This window comes from Aquila chrysaetos, chromosome 24 (genome assembly GCF_900496995.4).
Source record: "Aquila chrysaetos chrysaetos chromosome 24, bAquChr1.4, whole genome shotgun sequence".
NCBI classification, from domain to species: Eukaryota; Metazoa; Chordata; class Aves; order Accipitriformes; family Accipitridae; genus Aquila; species Aquila chrysaetos.
This window is the reverse complement of record NC_044027.1, coordinates 4,904,130-4,924,881: the sequence shown is the minus strand read 5'-3', so window position 1 is coordinate 4,924,881 and position 20,752 is coordinate 4,904,130. Positions and strand designations below refer to the sequence as shown.

Below are 20,752 nucleotides of genomic sequence, written 5' to 3'. Positions count from 1 at the left end.
CAAAAACAATTCTTGAGCAGAATTTGTAAATCAAGGCTTTCTAATGCAATGCTGCAGAGGGAAAACCGACAGTGACAACTAATAGGTTAATTCTGTTAAGATGAAAGACCTAACAAACTACACCTCAGTTAGTCAGTTCAGAATTTTCCATAATCTAAAGCAGTAAAGCCCACTATTTTCCGAAGAGCAATGAGACACTTAAGAGGCTCAGGTCTGGTTGCTTACCCCAGTCTTCAATCTATAACCAAGCAGAAAATTATTAAAAAAAAAAAAAACAAAACAAAAAAACCAAAAAAGAGCCCCCAGTGATTGATTCCTGAACAGAAATATCCCAAGAAAATATTCCTGCGAGGCACTTCAGAGTGGTTGCTACTGAATGCAAAGCCGATATATCTACTGGCAACAGGGAGGGGGGGAATAAACTTCAACTCTTACACAACTTCTTTTTTTTCCTGGTCTTTTAAGGATAGATTTGGGGAAGGAGTCCAAGTTTTCCTGGACCTCATCCCCCAGCTGCCAGCATGATGCTTTGCTTGGTGCAGCTGCATGAGTTCCCAAAACTGCCCGGCCAGCGATCGGGGCTCCTGGAAACACTGCGAGGGGCTGGGAGTTTGACTCCATTCAAAATTGATGGCAGCTTGAAGCCGAGCTCCACTATCGAGGACTTTTTTTTGGTGAAACAACAAAAAAAAAGTCTTAAAAGGCTCCTGCCAAGTCAGATCTCCAATAAAGTCCTTCCTGTTTTTGGGGAGGAGACAGGCAGTGCACTTGTAGCATTAAATCTCACCAGGGAGAAGGCATTCATGCGATCTATAGAGAAGTCATTAAAGGATGTGGATCCTCTGCCCCTAGAAAACCATGAAGACAACCACTTCTACAGGGCTTGAAATATCGTTAATGTGAGCTTACTGGGAGCTTTGAAGACCAGCCTGGAAAAAAAAAAATAAATTCTCTTCTTCCATACATGGTTGAATTCTGAATAAAGTATGTTCAAAAAGAGATTTCGGTTAAAAGAACGGTTTTGAAGTCGCTGGATGCACAGGTCCTACCATCAGCACGCTGCCCTGCCGTACATGTGGCAAAAACGTTCATCGCTCTTCTGCCCCAGGACACAACCAGAACTCAAATGTGACCTTTGCTAAAACAGCTGGGAGATACCCGACCCCAACACCAGGCTCTCCATCGGGCTGCTGGAGCCATGCGGGTCTCGGACAAAGGCCAGATGCCATCAAACGCTGACACAAGGGTTAACAGTCGCTAACAAGGTGACAGAATGAGCGATCAGATCCCTTGGTTTCATAGGAGGGTAAAAATGACAAAGGAGAATTGATATGATAGCCTGGAACATGAAAGGTTTTACTTACAGAAGACAAGTCATTCAGAACCTTAATCAAAAACTGCAAGCTAGCTGTACAAGAAATGGGATTTTGTGTTTTAACTCAAGTTTAAAAGGATGCACTGAAAAAGGATGAGGCCATGTAAAAGGCAAAAATATCCTGATTTCAAATGGACAGAGGCAGCCCTTAAATGACAAAAATCAAACAGAGACAGGGTGGTTCATTTTGCAACTGCTCGCATCACTAGCTGTTGCTTCAGATAAAAATTACACGGCTAGTCATCGTGTCATCTGATCTTACTATTTAGACTCACTGTGGCTGAATAAGGAAGCCCCAGAAATATAGCTTTGAGAAATGCAAGAAAAAGTTGGGGTTTTTTGTCAGCTAACCTAAAGCTCTTGTGTAAATCAGCAACTCTGCAGTACCAGAAGTGTGGGATCAGCTAAACTGGAACCAGTTGAAAGGAAAAAACTGAATTTAAACTCTGCCTTGTGATGCTGAGTTTTTCTTCTACCCCAGTTATGACTTTTAAAAGGCACTGTTTCCCTCTGTCAGAGGTGTTTGTGGCAGTCACCTTCAGTCCATCAGCCCTGCTCCTCTCCATGGGCTGTTTTAAAGAACTTTTCCATTTCTCATTAGTTGTGATGGAGCGTGAGGGACACGTGAGCAATGCAGCAGCTTCTGCTCAAGCCTGTAGACAATGTGAAATTACTGAAAAGTCATTAAATCGCCTCATATTTCTCAGCAGAAGTTACTGACTGGAACCTAGAGGTAACATAGGTCTCTCAATGCACATTTTTCCAGTCACCATTTCCGCAAGAACCACCTGCTTTATCTGCTTTTGCTCCTCTGAAGCAGCAAATGCTCCCCAGCAAAGCCTTGAAATTTCATGGTGCCCTTATGTATCATCAGTACATAAAGGCCATGCAAGACTGGAGGGAAGTACAGGGATGGTGCAAAACAAGCCTCATTTCCAAATAAGACCAACGGCTTTGGTACTGACTGTTTCATTCACTTCCATAGGCAGGCACAGAACCCGAGCTGTGGCAGGATTTCTGGGACGCTGCCACAACCCTGAGGGCTCGCTGCAGAATTTGGGTCTTGAGGTCAATTCAGTTCAAGCTCCAGAAGTTTAAGGGCATTAAGCTTTGAAGATTTATGTCAATTAGCTTCATTACAAGGTATATTTCTAAGCTGGAGCTGCTCTTGTACCTACTGTCTGGGATCTTTATCTGAAAGATGTTTACTGCAGCGGATCTGGAAGCCCGTGAAGTTCTTTAGTCTCATGGGATCATTTGGAGCAAGAATCACTTGGTTCCAGCCAAGCTCTTCCTATAACCAGTCACCAACAGGAAGAAAAAATAAAAATAAAAAAAAAAGGTGGGGAGGGAGGGAAGAGAGGAGGCGAGGAGAAAAGCATGTTTGTTCAAGCAGCCCCAGCTCCCTCCGACTGTCTCCCAGCAACAGAGGCAAAGCGCTTTGCGGATCTCTTACGCTGTGCCGGGACCCAGCTCTGAAGACGTGTGGGGACTGCTGCCGGCGCTGCTGGGAAAGGCAAAGAGCACAAGAGCATGTTTCCGTGACCGATTCAAACCCCACATTTGTAGCCCCTCTTTGGTCAGAGCTATGACTCTGAACGCTATTTGGCCAGAGCCAGGTAAGCTCCCTCCCATCAGATGCTCATTACAAAAAAATCCCATTTATTTCCCAGCACTTTTGCAGCGGTAGAGCCAGTGTTTTGCCCTCCCCCACTGCACTCCATGCATGGATGCCCTCTTCCACCCTTACCCACTTGCAGTTTTCCTCTTTCACAATGCAGGATGAAGGACAAGAGAAAGTTTTAACTTGATTTTAAGAAAGGTCAGGTCCTCTGCTGCATTTCTCACTGGGAAGAAGCAATGCCTACTGCAGTACTATAGCCCTGGAGAGGATGGTGCAGGATAAAAGGACTCTCCCCATGTTTCCACTTCCTCTAAATGTAGATAAAGAGTTTTCAGAAAACAACTTCTGCCCTACGAATGGAGGTAACAGGTCTCAAAGGCTGCAGACAAGAGGACAACGTGAATCCAGATCACAATGCACTCTGCTGTCAACAGCCTGGATGAGTTCCCCTGCCCAGGGCAGGTCGCCATGGTCTGACACCGTGAAAAATTTGCTTCCTTCCCTGCACCCCTTTTCCATAGCTAGATTCAAATTGCAAATTAACTCTGAATGCCAGACCAAGTTCACTTGTTTCCATTGTGCTGCCCTCCCCTAATACAAGAGGGACATGATGCTTTTCAGGTTCAGACCCCAGCACTGACAACTCTGCACTCAAAACGCAGCAGTGAGGACTTGCAGGTGCTTCTTCAGCACTAAAACACCCACAAACTTTTCCTCAAAAACAGGGAATTGCCTTGTGCTATATAAAACTGAATGGTAATGAAATAATCACATGGCAAAGGATTACCTTTCACAACCCATCCTTTGCTAAACATCGGTTTGATCTGGAGGTGGTCACTGTTATGCACAGTCAAAACTGTATTACAATTAATGCAAAGAGAAATCCTGCTTCATGCCCTCAGCTCTCCATGAAAAGAAAACACTCTCCCAAGCCACACACCAACTCAAACACCGGTTTATTGCTGATCATCTTGATTTAACTGTTAAGAGGTTGCAAAGATAAGAATACAGGGGAAGGACACAAACCTAAAGAGGGAATGAATGCTTTAAAGCATCCCTGTCCTCCACAACCAGTCCTCAGCTGCACTCTACAGCACCAAGATGGGGCTGGAAGAGAAGATACCTTGAAAATAGCCTACACTACAGTTTTTTAGGCTGTTCTTTCCCAGTAGTTAATTATTAAAATACAAAAATACCATGTTTAAATATAGCGCTGCAGTTCAGACTTAGTTGTAGCCTGAACACTCAGTTCCGATTTGTTTTGGCTTAACCTGTTTTTTTCCACTGAAGCACCAAGCATCCGCCTCTGAACAGGTTGTGGGGTGGGTTTAGGGTGGGGTGGTTTTTTGGTTTTGGTTTTTTTGTTTTGTTTTGTTTTTTTGGGGTTTTTTTTTTTTTACACCCACCGAAATAAACCTGCAAAATGCTTTTGCCTCCTAAATTAATACAATCATATCTATTCCTAATCTAGAAGGGTAGCTGGCTCCATGCTATAAAGGTATTTTGGCCAATAAGCCCTGAAACCCTACCAGGAAAAGCGACAAACTACTGCAGAGCTGAAATACTTTGGGACAAGGGAAGGCTGCAAGGATGGGATAGTGTCCTTCATTAAACCCCCAAACAAGGGATGCAATAGGAAGGAGTTGCAGAGCAGTTACCAGGATTGAAGCACACTAATTTATTTTCACATTTGCCTATGTTTTGCCGAAAAATAAAAATACCCTGAAAAAAGGAGCTGGGTGCGGCTGAGAGTCATCCCAGGACTGGGGAAGTGGCAAGCTCTTCCACGCAGGCAGGCAGGCAGCCACGAAAACATAGCAACTGGCAATTTACTCCAAAACAGAACTTTATCTTAAAACAAACTACCCCGAGCGACTGAGTTCTGATTAGTGGAGAAAAAGGTATTTGTTTGTAAAAGGCCCATAAAAGCCAAGCCAGCTTGGAGGACACACTGGATGCTGAGGCTTGTTCTGCTGGCAAGACAGAGAACATTTCAACACCAGAGTCCTGCAAAGTAACTCCCCACCTCACAGCGTTCGTGGCAGAAGCATCTAATGGCTTTCTACAGGAGCAGGACGCAAAATATCTCCTTTCCTCTGATACCACCCTGCGTGACCAGCCCGAGACCCAGAGATGGACAGGTCCCGTATCTTCTGTGAAGACAGTGGTGCCAGGTACAGGGCACCGAAGCCAGCAAGGAGCCTTCTCTCCGGAGGGCACGCACGGCCCCGCAGAGGCACCGCTCCGCAGCCAGCGCTGACACGCTTCGTTTCCACTCCCCTGCCCTGATGGACATGAAGCCACGGTGTCCATATTAATCTCTCCAGTTTTTCCCTCCCCAGAGCCAACACTGAAGTTTGGAGCCAACAAGTCCATTGAGAGAGACAGAGGACGATTAAACAAGTCCCGGGGTCTTTTATCACCAAAATAAAAGACAGCTTCACAGAATACGAGCTGTCTGCAGCAACTCATTTGCATGCAGGGAAAGGAAGCTTCATTCAGAAAGCACAAAATTGAGCAGCACTCCATTAGTGTGACACTCACCCAGGTTCGGGGGCATCTTTATGCTATTCGAGCTTTCTGGAAGAGGCTTACTAAAACCTCACCTACAGCTGAAAAGCCCTTACATTTGCCATCAATATAAATGCAGAACTTTTGTTGTTCTCAGTCTCTGCATGCAGCATCAGTGATTCCCAAGGACGCAGGAAGGTTGTCCAGGGAGAAGAAAAAAAAAATAATATATACACACGTGCGTGCCAGCATTTGGATAGCCAGATATTGCCAAGAGCTACAGCTATCCTACCCCAGACAGTTTATAAGCAGGGTTTACCCCTCTCTCCATCCCCTCCGAGAACAATAGGTGGTCAGAGGATCCAGCTGCTTCGGACAATGATCTGCATTGCTGTTCTGCAGCTCCGCAGGTGTAACACCCCACATCCCCAACCAAGGCTCTGAGCCCCACAAAACAACTCTGTTTAGAGTAAAGGCATCCTTCCTTGCTGCGAAATTAAGGCAGCTGACCAGGAGGGTTGATTTGTGTATGTTAACTGGGAGGTTGGGAGTGTGCCCAAGACACCAGGCTATGTCGTCCAACCTTTCCACGCAGCACGCTCTCTTTCCAACACCTCCCTCGTGCACACACAAACACACGCTCCTTTGCAGGGAGCTTATTTCTGAGAAGCCAAATGTTACCATTAAAATCCAGATATGCCTTGATATACAAAGGAGAGCCCCTTTGATGCTTTTATCCTGGGAAAACAGCTTTTGGAGTTAACTCAGGAGCACTGAAGAAAAACTCCAATGAAGCGTTTTCCCCTTAAATCACTATAACAACTTCAGACTTGTTAAATCAGGTATGAACAGAACGAGACATAACAGGTCGCTTTATTCTACTGCTCTTCACAGGCTCCTCACTGGTGCATCAGCCCCTGATATCTGGGCAGCTTGAATGGGGAACTACATGTTATCATCTAGAGATGATTTAGAGTTGAAAATGTGTCTGTGCATGTGCACGTACATATATGCACACACATGTAACTACAGCATGTTGCCTCTGGGACCAAACTAGCAGAAAATTACTTTTTTCTTCCTTGAGCTGCTTTCTGTGGTTCGGCAGTTCACCCAAAGGTGACAGCAGCATCCCCACCTCTGCAACAGGGGGACTGTCAGCTTGTGCCATCACCAAGAGCGTTAGGGGACAGTGTAACAGGGCTTCTCCTCAAAACCTCTCCTGCCTGGTGCTTCCTGGGCTTACCTTCCCTTACGATACAATTTCTGGTACCACGCACCACTGCTCAGCTCTTTCTGAGCTCTGCACATCGCAAGGAAAAATCTGTGTGGGGTCAATGCCTTCTGCTTCCTCTGTGGCCCCTTCCAAATTGGCAGCTTAAAAATCACCAGTCCAGAAGCCTGGTCACAAGGAAGATAAGCTATGGCATGCCTGCACATGCATCAAAGAAACAGAAACACTGAGCTATAAAGTTATTCAGATGAAAGTCTATAATTAAATAAAAACACAGAGAAACAAATGGCACACTATCTACCATATGTATGGTATTAGCACATTATAATGACACCCTGCAGCATAAGCATAATTAAGAATATATCAGGATTCCCATTATAAATCCTTATTATTAAGGGGTTCATAACCTATTGTACAAACTCGCCTGGGGCTAGAGCTCGGCAGACAAGATAGCAGTTCCAGCAGCATATTTTATTCTTGAAAGCTACTTACAAAGTTGGCTTTAAAGGTTATCAGTATTTTAAATTTCTGCAATTCCAAGTAAGTGTCAAGGGTTAAGACTTCATTATTTCTAAGCTTCTACAACTGAGGGATGGGGCAGATCTGGTTTAAAAATTATAAAAAAAAACCCAGACAAGCTGCTTCTACAGTTTAAAAACCCCTTTGAGTACAACAAACACCCCCAATGACAAAGTGACCAGCCTCATTACAGCCTAATGGGTTAGCTCTAAAAAACAGGCGAGAAAAATAAGGGTGCCTTAGGTCAATGGACGATGCTGGGGAAGCACAGAACACCCTCATCTGATGCTTCCATTTCGTACCAATACCACAGCAACAAACCCCAAATACAGCAATGGTAAGATCACCCACGAGCTGTACAGTTGCCTGAAAAAGATGATCCCTCCTGCACACAAAGCCTGATGCCCAAGCTTCAATATCATGGTTGAAAGCTTGTGTCGGACAATTACGAGGTGACTCTAGCTGAACATGAGATGCTGCTAGCTGTTTCCAGCTGGTTTATAGATTTTCTAGTAAACAAGAGCAAGTTATTTCAGGGTTGCTGGGAGGAAAAAGAAAGCAGAGCTATTTAATCAAGATTTAGGACTTTTGTTTTTTAATTGCTAAGTTATGAAATCATCTCTCAAGAGATGTGGTATATGGTCCGGAGGGGATGGAAGAGGTCAGCACAACCAAGTGACTCAAGTGACAGTTGCCCAATGGTGCCGAATACCAACACCCTGCACAAAAGTGACAGACTGAATAAAAAAACAACTTTAGCTAGCCTTTTTGAGCACCTCAAAATTAATACCCAATTTACGCCATGAGTCCTGTAAATGGCAATAATGCACTTAGCTGATACTTCTACATTTTCCAGGCTTCTCGGTGCCGTGGTAATCGCACTGGCCCAACTCCTGCTTCTGCTTCTCATTTCAAGTTTAGAAAACACATGATGAAAAGACACCTCAGACAGCTTTCTCCAGCAGCCACACCGAAATGAAGTCCACTACATTTGACACGCTGCTTCACATCTATTAGCTGCACCTCTAAGCACTTGCTGCTCTTCCAGCCCGCAGCCCAGTAAAGCGAAGCACAGCAAGTGCCCAGGGTCGCACACCGAACTCGCTGCAGCTTCCAAGCAGTTTGCAGATTCACAATAATTGAGGTTTGATGTGACAATAGCACAGATAACAATAGAGGGGCCAAAGCCAACAGAAAGGCAGGCATCTTTTCTAAAAGCCAACACGACACAGGCTCAAAATACCACTGTGATTAGGGTGCTCACAGGCAGCGGGCAAGCCAAGAAGATGCTGCGTGCAGACATTCATATGGGAAACAATATAGCAGGTGCTGCTTTAACAAGCAGTTAGGTCCTGCCTGCTCCCCTGTTTGTCCTGCTGATGCAAGACACAAGTCATCTAAGGCATTTTCCCCAGAAAAGTCTTTGGTTAATGGATACCTGATATTACTAACTGATATTGCATCCCTGAAGGTGGAAGCAAGGCTGCTCAGACCCAGCTGGCATACATCCTCAGAGGAGAGGGATGGCTGGATTGCAGCACCCACCAGGATCTCTGAAAGGGATGGAGTTGTAAATATTAAGAGCAGAAGGATCCGGGAAAATACCTGCTGGCTCCTGAGTGCAAGTGTAGTCCTGGGAAATATGGGTCTGGGCCATGAATCTCATTTCTAGATTGGTGACACATAAACCACTTCTGGTTTAGTTTATGATGCTTCAGCTTATGTTCTTGTCCTAGTTTCAGCTGGAATAGAGTTAACTGTCTTCCTAGTAGCTGGTACGGTGCTATGTTTTGAGTTCAGTATGTGAAGAATGTTGATAACACCGATGTTTTCAGTTGCTGCTAGTAGTGTTTAGACTAATGTCAAGGATTTTTCAGCTTCCCATGCCCAGCCAGCGAGAAAGCTGGAGGGGCACAAGAAGTTGGCACAGGACACAGCCAGGGCACCTGACCCAAACTGGCCAACAGGGTATTCCATACCATGGGACGTCCCATCCAGTATAGGAACTGGGAAGTGGGGGCGGGGGATCGCCACTCAGGGACTAGCTGGGTGCCGGTTGGCGGGTGGTGAGCAATTGCACTGCGCATCATTTGTACATTCCAATCCTTTCATTATTGCTGTTGTCATTTTATTAGTGTTATCATTATCATTATTCGTTTCTTCTTTTCTGTTCTATTAAACTGTTCTTATCTCAACCCATGGATTTGCTTCTTTTCCCGATTTTCTCCCCCATCCCACTGGGTGGGGGGGGAGTGAGTGAGCGGCTGCGTGGTGCTTAGCTGCTGGCTGGGGTTAAACCACGACAGTTCTCAACATCACCATCCCATAGAGCAGAAGCCTCATATGTCATCGCTCAATATATTCTGTGTATACAAAAGATACCAGCTTGTGTTATGAACTCAGCATAACAAATACCAAAGGCCTGGAAAATATAATGCTCAATTTATTAATTTAAACCTAAACTACAAAAGCCACTTGTTTGAGGCACATTTCAACACTTGAACTTCAGAGTTCCCATGCTATATCCTCCTCCAGCAGCATGTGCTTTCCACACACAATGAGAGGACTCACTAAATTTGTTATTTATTTCAAGTTATTCTGCAACTGTCCATTAGTGATAAAGGCACACATATTTTCTATCTTAATATGGTCTCTGAGAAACTCATTTGGATCGGGATCAGGGACTGTTGCTTCATACCACTCTCCAGTCTGTGTTTTTGTACAAATCCCCAAATTACAAATCTGAACACATACCAACAAAAGGAAGGACCTTACGGTATAAATTTGTATTTCACAACCAGTGTGTGGTGGATCTGCAGTTTCAGAGCCCTCCAAATACCAATGTTTTTTGACAAACACCCAGTAAAATTCAATGTTAACATGACAAGAAAGATGGCCAAAATGCGACAATGCGTCTGCTCATAACAGTGAAATAGCTGGACGCTAGTTATTTTGAACTCACAATAAAAAAAGGCAAAAGCCCCTTAAGAATATCCAATCAACTCACTGTCTTGAGCTACGTTTTCATACTCTCGCATCCTAACGCTCAAAGCCGAAAATGATGTTAAGCTCTTGGTGCAAAGGTTGTCTCCAGCTTGCAGGATGCAATACAGCATGGTAAAGCCCACATGGAGACTTGAGATAGAGCTACAGAAACACTTTTTTCAAAATAAAAGCTTCTGAAGTGCTGGAAGATGCAACAAAGTGGAAGCGAACATAATGAAACACTGAATTTAGCAAGGACACTGAGGCCGGACATTTCTGTTCCTGAAAAAGAGTCCTGAAAATGCTAATGATCACAAGATAGTTACATAACCAAAATATCCGTCAGAGCACGAATGATTTACATAGAAGAATCAAAAGCTTCTGATTCAGAAATACTGAGTTAATACACTTGAAAAGTTAGCAGAAACACATAGCAGCAGTGGACTGAAATTGTTATATTATTCTAGTGCACTGAATACACACAGGCTAATTTAGATCCATGTTCAGCCTGTAACTGGTGACCTATAAATAAGAGGAGAAAGAAGTCATTGTGCATTTAGATCTGTGTTGAGGGCATTTTCACAAATCCTTTTGAATGTGTGGATGGAAGGCTTCTTCCATGCACAGGGTAGCTGAATGTCTCACAGTATTTTGCAAACCTGCCTTAGGGTGAGCCACCCTGGATACCTATCTATTTCCAGATGAATTGATACAATTCAAAGAGCTGGCAAATATAATTCTTGTTATGTCTAAACCTTGCTGCTAAATATAGGAATAAAGTATGCTTGGTCTTTACGTTTTCCTTTCAGACCAGAACACCAACCAATTTTACCTATAAAACTGGTAAATTGTCTTCATTTGGCTTGGATTGGCTTAGTTCAGTACCAGCTTATAATTTTAACAGGCTGGCCATTTGCAATAGATACAAAGCAAACCTGTACCGTGGAAACACAAAAGCTTTCACTTCAAAAAGTTAATCAGGAGGGAGGAAATCTCGCCATTGGGGGCAAAGGGAAACGAGATTTGACATGAGGGATGATGTAAGAATTCCTGACCTTAGCACAGGAAAAACAAGAGGAAACATTGGGATCTGGAGATAATAGAATAATCAGCCCAATAATTAAGTTGATTAAGATCCTGATGGACATGCTTGTTGAGAATAGCAGGAATCAGAACAAAAATACTGACATTACTGCTTTTCCTCTAAACAAAAAACAAGTTATAAAACATTTCAAACAGGCAAAGGGAAAACTGGAATGAGAGCTTAGAAATGAGGACCAGCTCTAGCCAAGGGACATCGGCCGAAAAGCATGCCAAGCACACCTCGCTTTGAAAACAGGCTCTGCCTGGTCCCACAAGCCAAACCCAGGGCAAGTGAAGTGCTAAGATCTAAATACCTGAACCAAGAGAATAAATTAAACATTTTAGGAGGCATAGGCTGCTGGCAAGCAAGGAAGGAGCCTTGTGACCCACACAGCAGGGTTGTCCTTGGACCATGCGAGCCAGAGATGTGATGGCCAGCCTGGATGCTGCAGCTGGTATGAATATGGAGAGGCTGAACGTACTGTTTTCTCAACTGTGTTTCTCACTCGAAACACCAGTATTTTGATCTACAGCTTGGGCCATACAGGAGCCGTTACCCAGCAGGTAAGCTGCATCAGCTTGTCAGAACAAAAACCACTGAAGCTTTTTTACAAGACGCAGTTTCACCAGGCACAAAAATAGCAGCTCTCCCCCTGAATAACAAGGGAAATATTTGCATTTTCTTTCAACACCAGCTCGCAGCTCTGAATTTCAACTTCTGGGTATCCTTTTAAGGCAGTGGCAGGTTTTGCATCGAGAGCCTTCCTGAAAGTTTCACATTTCAATGCAAATGTTCTTAATCCTCAACCGTAAGTCTGTAATTAAGGTACTAATTTCACTAGGTACTTAAGCACCCAAGCAGTCCTGACAAGGTTAATGAAGCTCAAGTATTTGAAGGCACCCCATAGCAGCCACAACCTCTAACAACTTGCTCCCCAGCTCTTCAAAACCCATGATGGAAAGTACAACAGCTGTGCCATTTTCTCCTGGCATCCATCCTATGGGACATTAAGACCTCCCAAATGGGTCAGCAACAGGTGAAACACCACATCCACAGTTACTGCACATGGGAAAGAATTCCTTCTGCTGCGATAGCGAAACATGCAGCACCGGTGCAATTATTCATAGGAGATGATGGTTGTCCAGTGCCATAATTAGCTACAGAATATTCATTCATTCTTCAATGAATTCACTTGGGGGAAAAAAATGCATCAAAGTAGTGGACTGTGCATCTCCTTTTTTCTAAAAAAAGCTAAAGTAAAATGCATTTTTCATTCAGTTCCCTAAGTTTCTTTTGAAGGAGGTTTAATCTCTTCCTAAAAGAGCTAAAGACAGAACACAAAGCAACTACCTCATTTTGTGAAATTGATGCTGGAACCTCTGAGCCCAGCATTCATTACAAATTCAGCATCAGACCCACTTACTTGATAGCAGACAGATGGAAGTGGAGGATTAAGGGATGTCAGGAGCCAGGTCTGAGGCTAATTCTCAGTAACCTGCCTCATTCTTTGCTCCTGAACACTTAATAGATCATTTTTCTTACTGACACCTACAACCCAGAAGAGCAGCTAACTCAAACAGCACCATGCCTCAACTCCACATGTCTCTGCGCAGAATGTGGATGCAGATACGGGCTGGTGACATCAGATTGCACAGATGCTTCTCCTGGATCATACATGTATCAAGAACCACCACCCTGCAATCCTCAAAAAAAACCCCCAAAAACCCAACCCCACCCCAGGAGCAGGGAGACTTGGCTGTAAAGGCAGGAGCACAGGGTACAAAGCAGAAATGAACAATGGAGATAATTGCAGAAGCAGCAGCGCATCAGAAACCTTTTATAAAGGCACTGAGCCTAAATTCCTGAAGCCAAGGTACTACCCAACACCTCTGCATTTTGCCGAAGCCAAATGTCTCCCCTCCTCTTTCTCCTCTACAAACAGAGCCCATTTATCTGCTATTTGCATTTAGGCATTTTCACTTCACCTTGCTTGGTCCTGTGAGAAGCGAGGCTGCACAGGACGTGACTTCCAAATACCTGTGCATCGCTTTTATCAACCTGACAGCATCTAAGGGACAGAAAGCGTTTGTCACAGCCCGACTTCTTCTCAAGTTGGCGCAGTTTTTAGAGGCCTATTTTACAACATCCTCAAGCCCAGCCATCATTCCTCTGCCACTTCCCCCAGGAGATTACATCCCCGCTAATTACTCTCACTGTCAGGAAGCTGCTTCACCAGCGGAGCTGCGGCAGCTCAGTGAGTGATTGTGATGAAGTTTTACTTCATCTTGGTCAGGCTCTCTTCTTTAGCACAGACACGCTGATCTATCAAATGGATAAAAGGACCTGGAAAAAAAAAAAAACCCCACAACAGAAGCTGGGGCAGGGGGAGAAGGAACGATCCAGCACCTCAACCTGGCTAAGAGTGATCAGATGGCATGTGCTCAGAATAAAGCAAAGTTGTTGCATACCCCTTAGCCTTTGTTAAACAGCTTACTACTCATATTAGACACGTATATGTCACCTTTCATCCAAAGAGATCTGAAAGAGCTTATCAAGAGAGAAATCAGTTCAGCCCCTCCTGGATCACACCCTGCGGGTGGGAGGGTTTGCTGAGCAAACTCCAAGGGACTCCAGTACCACTTTGCACGATGCAAGGTTCACCTGCCTACGGCAGGGCTCGTGCATGAACACGGGCAGATGTGCAGGGCTGGAGCTGCTCTGTGGAGGAGGAAGGCAGAGCAGATGCGAGTTAATCCGCCCCGGAAAGAGGGCTGGCAGCCGAGACAGGCGCTGAGAGCCCCCCTCCTCCTTCAGGAGCGCAAGCAGTTTATTCTTCCATATAAAATTGATAGTGAGCTGCGACTGCCACGTGCTCATCTCCGATCTGCTAAATATTTATGAGCCGATTATGAAAAACAAATTTATCACTTTAGCCCTCAGCTAAGTTTGGAAGGATTCTAATATTTATGCTGACCAGGAACTCTACCCCCTTGCATGCTTCCTCTCCCCAGCTTGCTTCTCACTCAAGCAGAGGATCGAACATTTTCGCTCCTCACCCTTCTCCCTGGGCAATACATTGCTGTTTGCTTTAAGAATTTCTCTGGCTTGCTTGCAAGAGGTTTATATCCAACAGCAGCTGAGGGGGACATCACACGTGCATTCATGCTCCCACGAAAGAGCCGGTGGGTGAGGAGGCAGACGGGACACAAGCTGAACAAACTCCTTTGCAGCACAGAGCACAAAGCAACACTGTCGGCATCTGTTATTCGGGCCAGGTCCTTGGAGCAGGGGAGCTGCAACTGGGAACAAGGACGAGCTTTGCCAAGTGAATCATTTCTTCCCCATCCCACCCTTTTGGCAAAGCCGGCACCACCTTCCACTTCCAACAAAGGGCATTGGCAGCGCTTGGCTGGGGAAGGGACGTGACCCTTCGCCTCCAAGCAGCGGATTTTCCTGCTGTCCCCAGTCAGCGAGACGAGCTGAGCGCAGTCACCCATGGCCCAGCGCGATGCTAGCTCAGCCTCTGCCACGGATCCCATCTGTCCACAGACATAAACAGGTCCCTCCCCAAGTCCCCAGCACCCTGAACAGACACACCTACTGCTGGCAAGGCCACTGGGCAAAATCCTCAGCTTGTTTGCTACAGCTGCGTGTTGCATAGAGCTGCACATGGATCACTTTCCTCCTCAGTTGCCTGCATAAAGACTATTAAAATTAACAGAATAATGCATATAAATCTGCCATTGTTTCCCCTCAACACAGAGGAAGAGCCAAATCATTGCTAACAGGGGCAGCTCAATAAGGTTTTATATTAGCGTGGTAAATTCAGAGGCAGCAAGTTGCATCTAATTCAGAGCAGCTGCATTATCCCATTCAGGAACTAATTAAACCTCCAACAACAGCACTACATTTATGTTTAAATCTCATTGTTGCCATTACGACCAGCTAGATCAGCCCCTTTCTGCACATACAAATCACTGCAAAAAAACACCAAACCTTCCCCACAGGTGCATCTTTACCATTTCTTAACAATCGTAGGAGTCTGCTTCAGGATATTTTATAGCAAGAACCAGTCTGACCATATAAACTACTGACTATCAGCAACTCCATTTTATGCTGCTTCTATAGAAAATTGCTCTACCCCGTGAACTGTGCCCCTCCTGCCGACAGCATCAAAGAGTGCAACTGTTGCACCAGGAGTCAGAATGAGACCCCACAGGCCTCTCTATACAGTCTCTGGAAATTAAAGAGCAATTCAAGCTAAAGGCAGTGAATCACCAGCTGCTGGCTTGTCCCCCTTCTTATGAGAACATTTCAGTGGGAACAAAAAGATTCTGCAAAAGGAGGCTATCGCCATCTCACAGATGGGGAAACTGAGGCAGAGAGAAGAAACCTTTGCCTAGAATCATTCAAGCTGGTCTGTGACAGCCATGAGACCCCAAGGCAAATCAGTGCTCTAGCCACAGGATGCTACTACCAGATTAAAGCAATTCAAAACCCCAAAATGTTTAAATTACACCAGAAACCAGGAAGACAAATAAAACCATCCGGTTTTGGTAGTACAAATTTTTTTTAAGTTAGACCTGCCCCATTGTAGACAGATGTGAATTTTTCACATTCTTTTTCTGATTTCCTCACCTAAACATAACGGGAAGGAAAAGCAGATTTTCCTCTTGTGGCTTGTTAGGCTGACACTGGGTGGAAACAATGCTTTTGTTTACAAGCAGGGAAGCCGATCTGTGGGTTCATTTCTCTGAGCAGAGGAAGCACAGGCACACTAACACTTGACCTCTGCTACTAGTAAAGTTGTGCAGCACTGTAAAGCCAGAGGCTTCTTCTCCCTTTCAACATTTGCTGTGGACAGTTTGGTTAGGCATGAAAAGCACAGTGAAAATTATCCACTCCTTTCAAATAAGCCTTCTGCTGCAGAATCTTTCACTAACAGCCATGGTACAACTGACCCAGGTAATTAACAGCAAAGCCTCTATAACCGAAACAGCTACAGAGGGAAAATAGATATATTTGGCAACCCTGAAACACTGCAGGGAGCGAGAGGGAGTGAGAGTATGAACTGAAGGATGGACTCGTACTGAGGAGGGATTCCCAATTTGCTTTTAGCATCTTTGAGTACCTCCCTCTTCACAAAAGATGATTTTATCTCCGAGTCAGGATCAGAGAGGCAGCTGAGCATCAGTCAGTGCACAGAGCACAGGTGAGCAGGGGCACAAGCGTCCCACAAGTTTACACACCCAGCACACCCAGCTCCACACCCCCAGCACCACGCCAGGGGTTTTATTTCCTTTCAGTGTACAAAGAGTAGTTCATCTGAGCTTATCTCTTCTGCAGCGCTGCTGCTCTACCAGCAGAGAATCATCTCCAAAGAATGTTTCAGTAATGCTGCGGTGCTGAATTTCAGAGGGACACTTAATCTCGCCTGAGTGGTTCACTAGGGCCAACTTTCTGAGCATGAAATATTTAACTATCCATGGGCCTCCTGTACTACAATAAAGTAACTTCTAACAAGCCTCTGAAATAAATATGTGAAGAGGAAAGTGGGAGCTATTAAATACACACAGCACAGTCAAATTACTCTCTTCCTCCCATCCCCATGAACCCAGGACACGGCTTACCCCCCCAGCAGCAGGGACCCAGAAACAAAACATCTCCTCCAGATGCGGGGAGAGTCCACAGGGGAAGAATTGGAAAGAGGAGGTCAACGTAAAGATTTGTGAGGAGCACTGTTATCAACTCTCCCTCATTCTGGGGATGTAAAAACTTCAGTCTTGCCTAAACAAAATCGAGCCCTGTATTTGAGCAACTTGAACTTTGACAAGCCCCTCACTTCTTGCAATTCTGCTTCTCCCCCACACCAGTTAAGCCTATCTTTTGGCATTTAATACCTTAAGGACTTACACGTGAGCATTTGCCTGTTAATGCAATGAGAGTTAGTAAAAGTAACGAAAACCACCCAGGACCCCCTCTGAAGGCCAGTGTGGTAGAGAGGAGCTCATGCTGTACAGATTCATTCCTGGCACAGAAACTCTTAAGCAAGGTCAGCCTTACCTCATCCCACTCCGAAGCAAAGGACGGGGACTTCTCCAGCCTCTTTTTCCCAGTGCTGCAGTTCGAGAGCGATTCACTCCGGCTCCCCATGGCATCGTCCTCTGTCGGAGAGCAGGTCAGAAGATCAGAGTCCGATTTAGACAAGCTGCGGCTGAGTTTGAGCTCGGCTTTGGGCTTGCTCCCCGGGTGGGCTCTGCCCACAGCTCTGTCCCCCTCTTCCTCAGCACCGCCGGGGTGCTGTAGCACGTGGGGCGTGACTACAGTTTCAGGATCCGCCCGGTTGACGTGTGTGTGCTGGACGGTTGCGTAGACCACTTTCTGGTTTGGGTCTGGAGAGCTGGTCCGTACTGATCCAGGGGCAGGTAAGTCAGCATCCTCCAGCTGCATAGCAGGTGGGTGGCTTGTAGCTTCCGTGCCTCCCTTCTCCGTGGAGGAAACGAGCCTGAAAGGGTCCTCACTTATCTCACAGATCGGGGAGGAACCATGGAGCAACCCTGAAAACTGCTCTGGAACCTGGATGTCCTGGCCGTCGGCAGAGTCCTGGCTGCGGCTGCCACTGCTCCTCCTGTGGTCTTCAAGGGGATGAAAATGGGAGGGGGGGGGCAGGAAATTAAAAACATGGAAGAAGCAGCAAAATTCCAGCTCTCCCCCTGCCCTCCCTCAGCAAGGGAGGGAGAGATAAAGAGAGAACAGTTCAGTATTGTTCTGCATGCTCAACTTGTACCCAAAGTCATGGCATTTATGAAATTCCAAACACTGGCCTGATTTATGCAATCTGGCAGCTCTCCTTGTTGTTTTATTCCTGTTAACACTAACTATCAGGCCTTGCTATATAAGGCTAAGAGAAGTGCTAACTATACCCTGCAGAGAGAGCAAGTGAGGTAGGAGAAGCAGAGACACAGGCTCCTGGAACATCTGATACATTTCCATAAAGGCCAAAGTGTTATTTAGAGCAGTGCTCCCTGCTCTTGGCATGAGCTGCAGGGTGGGAAAACTTCTGGACTGTAATCAACCTGCGAGTTCCAAAATCCGTTCCCCAAAAAAACCACTGCTTTCCTCCCTAGTGGTTTCCGACTTTAACCTCTCCTCCTTACTCAGGGGAGAGAAATAAACAGTTTATGCAATAAAAAACTTGATAAAAAAAGTCTCTCTCTTGCAAGTGAACCACTGAACACAGAATGGTCTGATCTACTAACGCAGCGAGCTGTGTGGAGTACCGGCTGTCCCAGAAATATGACACTGTTACTCAGCTACTTCTGCACCAACATCTTTAATATCAGGTACCAGGGACCTGCATAAATCATGAATAATTGACCGATCCCAATTGCCAAGCATGTCCACAGACATATATGTACTCACCTTGGCCACATCTGAATGCGCATTTGAACTGCAAAGCGAAACTTCGTAAAGCTAAGTAGTATAACTTTTGTTTACCAAGGATTCCTATACCTGCCCATAATTGCTTGCAAATTTCAACCGCTTCGATTTAGTGCTGAAGAAACACTCTTCAGTCTGAGGTCCAAAAAATGACGCTGCAAAGGAACAATAAAGCAAAGCACCCCGATAATGTGGCTCTGAAATATGAGGAGGATGTTTAAACGTGAAGAGGAAATTGCTTGCTTTGCAAGACAGCAGCTCTCGGAAGCCAAGGCAAAGGAATCCTCATTTTGGTGAGGCAAAATACACTAATGAATTTTACTTATCTTTAATTAAAAGCAGGCTATTGGCAACAACAGTGAGATCAACTCCTTCCCCTCAAGCATCCTTTCCAGCACTAAGCTTGACCAGGTCATTTTCAAACACTAACACCCGTCTGGTTTTGCGGTCTGTCCTCACACCAGAAATGAGGCAGGAAAGGACTGAATTAGTCATTTGTCTTTGCAAGCCGCTTCAGATCCTGGGGTCTCATGCGCCCTGTGTTTGATGAGCGTAGCTAGTCCCTCTCACAGGCATTTGTTTACTCCACAGAAATGCTAAAAGCAGCTTGCTCAGTTGGCAGCTGAGTCAGGAACAGCAAAAGCCTGAACGGAGGTTAATTGCCAGGGCAGCGCGCCGGCGGATCTCGCTTCTCGCTGGGATCAAGTGATGCAAGAGCTTATTTCATTCTGGATCCTGTGAGTTAAAGATTCCAGGACAATGAAGTAGTTGTTGATTATCTTGCACGGGCACATACACCACAAGTTCTGCAACTGAGGTTGCCAAGGGGGAGGCACATCCCCTGCGGGCAGGTGGTGTCACCAGCATCATTCCTAACGCTGGCCGGGGAGTGCCAACAGCAGCACCCCATCAGAAGACCTCCAGACCAGACTATGTTCAGTTACTTTGCATAAAGTTATGAAGCTGTAATGCTGGAGAGAAACCTTAGAAGAGATCAGACATGCTGCATTCATAGGACAGACTGGTATTAATAAGAAAAAGCTACCGACCTGGTAAGAGGGACACAGCATTGATAGGACAGTCACATTAACCTGATGGGAAGGGAAAAACTTACGCAAAATCAACAGCCTTTCTTCTTAACCTCTGTCCTTCCTTGAAAATAATTTCTTCCATGCCCCAGCTTAACCTTTACTGACATTTCTGCTGAAGGCAGAGAGGCGGCTAGTGAAAGTTTATGCCACGTGCTGGAATACTTGGGTCCAGCCCCAACAAAGTGCTCCAAATTCAGCTCCAGAGACTCACAAAAGGACTCCTGTTGAACAGAAACCACAGCCGCCCATTCATCCTCGAGCCAATGAAGGACTTCAAAATACGAGGCAGCTGCCAGGGAAAGAAGGTATGAAGGAAGGGATGAAGCAAGGGCAACAGCACTTGCTCAGAAGATGCGAGGAACACCTTGAAGGAGACATTTCAGAGCACGTAACACAGGCGTGTGCCGAAAGCCGCAGACAGAAGAACGAACGTAGGCAGGCAAGAGCAATCTCACTCCTTTTTATCAGAGGTGCACAAGGCAAGAACACAGAGAGTTCCGCAGGGATTCCAGGTATCCTTTGGGGGTTTCAACTTAAAAGGTGCCTCAGGATGGCTAGCAGAGAGGCCAGAACAACCACTGGCCATCTCGGGAAGGTGTACCTTTTTGGGATAGGTTACTGACATGATTCAGCTGATGTGCTGATCACTTTTCTCATGGCAAAAAGATGAACAGTACTCATTTTTCAAGGGTGTAGTGAATTTGGAGAAGGGGAAAATAATATTTAAGTGCTAGAAAAACAGAGATACCCCAGTTCTATCCATCTGCTGCACTTCAAGGGATTTGAAAGCATTCTCCTCAAGTTACACCTTTTAACTCAGAAAGGGAGTCATCCTTAAGACAGGCTCTTCTGTCCAACTCCCTTAGCTCATTTTACATCTAAGCACAGACAT

The 20,752-nt window shown here is 45.4% G+C and overlaps 1 protein-coding gene and 1 long non-coding RNA gene across 9 annotated transcripts in view; one reads left to right on the top strand and one right to left on the bottom strand.

Moving 5' to 3' along the window:
• Positions 1 to 20,752, bottom strand: part of ANKS1A (ankyrin repeat and sterile alpha motif domain containing 1A) — a 111,476-nt gene that overhangs the window by 39,743 nt on the left and 50,981 nt on the right. For 4 of the 8 annotated variants that reach the window (XM_029999474.2, XM_041119664.1, XM_029999475.2 and 1 more), the window contains 2 exons: positions 17,393 to 17,964; positions 2,832 to 2,882 (listed from right to left, as the gene is read on the bottom strand). In XM_029999474.2, the coding sequence (XP_029855334.1) occupies positions 2,832 to 2,882; positions 17,393 to 17,964 (623 nt within the window). The remainder of the gene's footprint in view (positions 1 to 2,831; positions 2,883 to 17,392; positions 17,965 to 20,752) is intronic. The other 4 variants (XM_029999479.2, XM_029999476.2, XM_029999480.2 and 1 more) reach the window with 1 other exon arrangement.
• LOC115334848 lies at positions 17,654 to 18,170 on the top strand. Its single transcript, XR_003921271.2, has 2 exons — positions 17,654 to 17,754; positions 17,862 to 18,170. It is a non-coding gene; the product is annotated as an uncharacterized LOC115334848 (long non-coding RNA).